We start from the raw sequence: 5594 nt of genomic DNA, 5'->3' as shown, positions 1-5594 counted from the left end.
CTAGAATTTCGCCGTGGTTGAGGCTTGAGTCTGACACCTGGGAAACACGTCGGGAAATGTTACCGTCAATTTTATAACCCCGATATTTTTCACGAGAAGGTGAGCTCAGGATTCCCTTTGCCATTTCGCTGAGAGTTTTAAATGGAAACGAAATCAGGCGCCGGGGAAATATTTCAAAGCCAGAGCTTCCCCTGATATTTCCTCCTTGGGGGAGATTCCAGCTAAGGCCATCTCCGGGCACCATGCAGAATCAGGTAAGGGGAGGGGCTAGGGGGAACAACTCGACCCAATTTGAGAAGGTGACACTTCCGTTTCCCCAATCAACCCCCCCCACTTGATGGCCCCCAAACTTTCCCTTGTCTCCCTCCCCCCCCCCAATTTTCTTGTTCACACCTACTGGAGTCACAGACCTGTGTGAAGACTGATGGAAAGAGGTGGGAATGGAGGTGGGATGAAAAGTGGGTGCTCACCAGAGTTCATTCCCTAACTGGGCTCCCCAGAGCTGCAGAGACAGACGGAGCCCAGACTGTCTGGTCTCTCCGCTCTGCTGGAATTCGGATTCGATTCGTCTATAAATCAGCACACGGCAGACAGTTTCCGCCGCCAAGCCAGGGCTGGCGACTCTAGAACAGAGTCTCTGCCCAGGTGTTGTCCCCGAGAGCTCCGCTGCAGGCCAGGCCTGTGCGTTGGCCGGTTGCTGCAGCGACCTAAAGCGTTAGCCCAGAGCAGCAGCAATTCGGGGAATTTCAATCCGGCTCTGGTGGCACGCCCTAATCCGTGAAGGTGGGCGCACGGATACGGGATTTTAGGTTTGATTTAGGAAGTATCCCACCATAAAACTGAAAGTCTTGCCTCCCATTCCCACCCAAGACCTTGGGAGGATCCTCGAAGAAAGAAAACAGGTTGACGCTGAGACCTGTGAGCAAGGGAGGGGTAGTGAAACGAAGGATCTTTACAGGCTGAAAATTCCTATATACAAACTTCCCAAAGCGCACTGGGAAAGTTCCTGGAGCCTCTGCCACCCGGCTCCAACCCGTCCCACAACCACTTAGGGCGCCAGCAGGCGCCACATTCCCCCCCCCCCCCAGGGCTCCCCAGTCTCCCCGGGACGTCCACCCTGCAGCCCTCCAGCCGGCCGCAATGCTGTTCTACTGAGGGATTCGCACCAGGACACTGAGTCGGTGTAAAGTGGCGAATTTCAGGGTCTGGCCCACTTGGGTGGGGGCAGCCTCGCTCCCTGGGCAGTGGGACGGCCTTTGAAAAGTCTACTAGACCGACTCACCCCTCACACCCTCTTATAGCTCCCTCCCTACGTTGCTGAGAGTGGCCAGGCAGGCGGCTGAGTTGCAAGCTGAAGGGGGTGGAGGGGGGGCAACTAAAGCACTGGTGCCTGCCCTGGACCTAGGTCTGGTCCCGACCCAGGCCCCACACTGGGTGGGGGCAGAGGTACAGGAGCGGGAAGCGGGGAGGGGTTAGCTGACCGGGTGCTAACCCAGGTCGGCGCGTCTCCCCGCCTCCCCGCAAAGGCCAAAGCGGGCAGGAAGGGACTGGGAGCGCAGGTCCAGGTCCCGCCCCCGCCCTGCGCGCGGTATCCGCGGGGGTGGGCGGCCTCGCTGCTAAGGAGCCCCATGATTGGCGACTCCGGAAAGAGACGCAAGGAAAAGTCGAATAAGAGGGCGCAACGTCAGACCTGAGATTTGGGGAAGGGCGAGGGAGGGCGGGACGGACACACAGACACAGATACGGACACACCCCCCCGCACAGCACCCTGAGTGTCTACAACTTTAGGCCGCCTTAGCCCAGAGTGCGTAGGCCAGGGGTGGGGTGGGGACAGTGCTCTGTGTGTGTGTGTGTGTGTGTGTGTGTGTGTGTGTGTGTGTGTGTGTAGGGGGGAGACAGAGACAGAGAGAGGGAGAGGAGAGTGAAGGGAACAGAAAGGGGAAGAAAAAGAATCGTGAGAAAGGGAAAGGAGAGAGGAGAGTTTCCAGCACCTAGAGAGGGAAAGAGCCCAAAGGAACGGAAGGATCCTGGGGGGAAGAGGAGAGCAGAGAGGGGAGGGGAGGGGAGGGGAGGGGAAAGGCAGGAGGGGGGTGAAAACCAGGGGAGGGCCGAGGAAGCAAGGCACCACGCTGCTGGGGGAGAGGAGGGCAGTGAAGAGCCAGGCGCCGGCAGAGGCAGCTCGGGCTGCGGAGAGGAGGGAGTGCGGCGCTGAGAGGAGGGGCTTGAGGGCTGTAGAAATGTCAATCAGAGCCCGGAGCCCCGGGAATCTCCGCCAATCTGTTCGGACCTGACCTGGCTCCTCGCCGCCGCGCCACCACCGCCGCCGCAGCCTCGGAGCACATCAATAGGGGAACTTGGAGCCCAGCTCGCAGGAGGCAGCCCGGCGCTAGCCCGGCCCAGCCCCCGATGCGCACCGGAGCCCGCGGGCGGCGCTGACCAGGGTGGCCCCGGGGGCTGGGCCCCCTCTCCGTCGGTGCCCCAAGGACCACCATGTCCTTCCCCCAGCTCGGATACCAGTACATCCGCCCGCTCTACCCACCCGAGCGCCCGGGGGCCGCCGCCGGCGGCGGCAGCGCTGGGGCCCGGGGCGGCCCGGGAACCGGAGCTTCGGAGCTGGCCGCCTCGGGGTCCCTGTCCAACGTGCTCTCGTCCGTGTATGGGGCGCCCTACGCCGCGGCGGCAGCAGCGGCCGCCGCCGCCCAAGGCTACGGCGCCTTCCTGCCCTACACTGCTGAGCTGCCCATCTTTCCGCAGCTGGTAAGCGTCCAGGGAGCCCGGGGTGGGAATCTGGAGCTGGGGTGCCGGAGGAGGTGAGCGCGCGGGAGCAGACTAGCGGGCCCAGGCCGGGCGGGTGGAGGCGGCGACGGCCAGGGCTCACCCGCGCTCCCTCGGCGTGTGTGTCCCTTCCTCCTCCGTGTGCGTACAGGGCGCTCAGTACGAGCTGAAAGACAGCCCGGGGGTGCAGCATCCGGCCGCGGCCACCGCGTTTCCGCACCCGCACCCCGCCTTCTACCCGTACGGCCAGTACCAGTTTGGAGACCCGTCCCGTCCCAAGAACGCCACCCGGGAGAGCACCAGCACGCTCAAAGCCTGGCTCAACGAGCACCGCAAGAACCCCTACCCCACCAAGGGCGAGAAGATCATGCTGGCCATTATCACCAAGATGACCCTCACCCAGGTGTCCACCTGGTTCGCCAACGCGCGCCGGCGCCTCAAGAAGGAGAACAAGATGACCTGGGCGCCCCGCAGCCGTACCGACGAGGAGGGCAACGCTTATGGGAGCGAGCGCGAGGAGGAGGAGGAGGAGGAGGACGAAGAAGACGGCAAACGCGAACTGGAGCTGGAGGAGGAGGAGCTGGCGGGCGAGGAGGGCGCGGGGGCTGAGGGCCTGGTGTCCGAGGACGACGACGAGGAGATCGATCTGGAGAACTTAGACGGCGCAGCTGCGGGGCCTGAGCTGGCCCTGGCTGCGGCGGCGGCGCGCGGGGACGGCGACCTCGGCCTGGGACGCATTTCAGACTCCAAGAACAGCGACTCGGACGACAGCTCCGAGGGCGTGGAGGAGCGTCCACTGCCGGCGCTGAGTCTGGCCCCAGCGCCACCAGCCGTGGCCGCGGCCCCGCAGTCTTCGCCGTCGCCCCCCGCGGGCCTGGACCCCTGCGCTCCCGCAGCACGTCCCGCCTCTGCCCTGCAGAAGCCCAAGATCTGGTCCCTCGCCGAGACGGCCACAAGCCCGGACAACCCGCGCCGCTCGCCTCCGGGCGCCGGGGGCTCTCCCCCCGGGGCAGCCGTCGCGCCCCCAGCCTTGCAGCTCTCCCCCGCCGCGGCCCACAGACTCGTCTCGGCGCCACTGGGCAAGTTCCCCGCTTGGACCAACAGGCCGTTCCCAGGCCCGCAGCCCGGCCCACGCCCGCACCCGCTCTCCCTGCTCAGCTCGCCCCCTCCACACCTGCTGGGCCTTCCCGGAACCACGGGCCACCCAGCCGCCACTGCCTTCGCTCGGCCGGCGGAGCCGGAGGGCGGCACAGGTGACTGCCGAGGGCCGGGTGCGGAGGGAAGGACGGGCTCCGGGGGACTCACTGGGGCAGACGGAGCCGGGCAGGGCCCGGGGGCGCGGGGCGCTTACCTCCCGCGGCCCGAGTGCCCGAACGGAGCACTCTAAAGGCCTCCTTTTTCTCCCTCGCTTCCCTTAGATCGCTGTAGTGCCTTGGAAGTGGAGAAAAAGTTACTCAAGACAGCTTTCCAGCCGGTGCCCAGGCGGTAAGAGACCCGGAGGTGGGTGGGTGGCAGGACAGGCAGGCGGGAAGGAAAGAACCGAGCAAACTCGGGAGTTTGCCCCTCGAATCGCAGCTGGGAGTTGCTTTTAAAAAGGGGAAGAAACACACTCCTCTCTTGTCCCCACGGGCCCAGAGATGGCTCGACTGCCCTGTCTCAGTCCAGGACCCTGGGTGCCGCCCAGGGTCTGGCGCTGTGGGACCCCGCACCCTGCGAGGCAGCAGGCCCCTGGATCCCCACCTCCTTCCAGCTCCCAACCTACAGTCCTGATGCCTCCCGCCCATATCACACTCAAACCGGAAGACCAACATCTACAGCTGACATCATTTTACATTGCGACACTTCCTTGTCCCTCCATCTCCGCCCCAGGTTGGGTCTCCCAGTTCTAGGCAACAACGGGTACCCCTAAGTCTCGCCTACTTTGCTACCACTGCCTCTCTCTTCCAGGCCCCAGAACCACCTGGATGCCGCGCTGGTCTTATCCGCTCTCTCCTCATCCTAGTTCTTTAAAAAAAATTTTTTTTAATCGTTGTAATAATTGTAAAATAAATCACTCTGTATAGTTATGACTTGTAAGCATGTCCGTGTATGAATACCTAAAAAAGAAAACTAAACAAAAAAGAAATAAAAAGAAATAAAACAAGTGCCCCTCGGTCCTCCCCAAGTCGCTTCTGTACCCCACGTTAGCTGAGTTTGTGAGGTTGGTTTGTGCGGTTGATATTGGGGGGTGGAGTTTCAGTGAGAATAAGCGTGTCTGACTTTTTTGTATATACAAAAAATGTACATATGTGTGAACCAAATTGTACAAGAAAGTATCTATTTTTGGCTAAATAAATGAGCTGTTGCCACTTTGACTATAACCCTCCTGTCTGCCCCCAGACGGATCTGTTTGCTGTTTTTGTTCTGTTTTGTCCCCCACTCCATCCTACCCCAGTGCCCACGTTTGAAGAGTCTCCGGCATCATCAGAAAAGGAGAGACGAGTCTGGACAGTGTGGTCTGAGGAGAGCAGAGGCCAAGGAGGTCAGAAGTGGCAGCGCTTGGCGCGGTGCTGGAAAAAAGGTGGCTGGAGAAGAACCTAAGGTGCCAAGAGAAGAGGCAGAGGAGACAGGTGGGCAACTGCGGCAAGATTCTCTACAAGGAGATAGGAAACTGGACCCTACCTACAGGTCCACTGGCGCAACCCCGAGGTGTTGGGGTGCCCTCTGGGGACAATAGAGACTTAGAGACTTAGAGAAGGGCCTGGGCATGTGTGTGTGTGGAGGGGGGAATGTCGGGAGGTTCTCACCCCTCCCACGCCCCCATTCTTACATCGGCACCG

At 61.9% G+C, this 5594-nt stretch overlaps 1 protein-coding gene across 2 annotated transcripts; it reads left to right on the top strand.

Annotated features, from left to right (window-relative positions):
• The first annotated feature begins 2138 nt into the window (after positions 1-2138).
• On the top strand, positions 2139-5134 carry IRX3 (iroquois homeobox 3). 2 transcript variants are annotated; one of them, XM_081031257.1, is made up of 4 exons: positions 2139-2757; positions 2927-4028; positions 4194-4260; positions 4723-5134. In XM_081031257.1, the coding sequence occupies exons 1-4, from the start codon at positions 2491-2493 to the stop codon at positions 4775-4777; spliced, it is 1491 nt and encodes a 496-aa protein (XP_080887383.1). In that variant the 5' UTR covers positions 2139-2490; the 3' UTR covers positions 4778-5134. The 2 variants fall into 2 exon arrangements, with proteins under 2 accessions (XP_080887383.1, XP_080887382.1); XM_081031256.1 differs by lacking the exons at positions 4194-4260; positions 4723-5134 and having other exon boundaries at positions 2359-2757; positions 2927-4171.
• The last annotated feature ends 460 nt before the right edge of the window (positions 5135-5594 follow it).

The sequence above is a fragment of the Rhinolophus hipposideros genome, assembly GCF_964194185.1.
Source record: "Rhinolophus hipposideros genome assembly, chromosome: 21".
In the NCBI taxonomy this organism is placed as follows: Eukaryota; Metazoa; Chordata; class Mammalia; order Chiroptera; family Rhinolophidae; genus Rhinolophus; species Rhinolophus hipposideros.
This window is presented reverse-complemented; position numbering and strand designations above follow the sequence as displayed.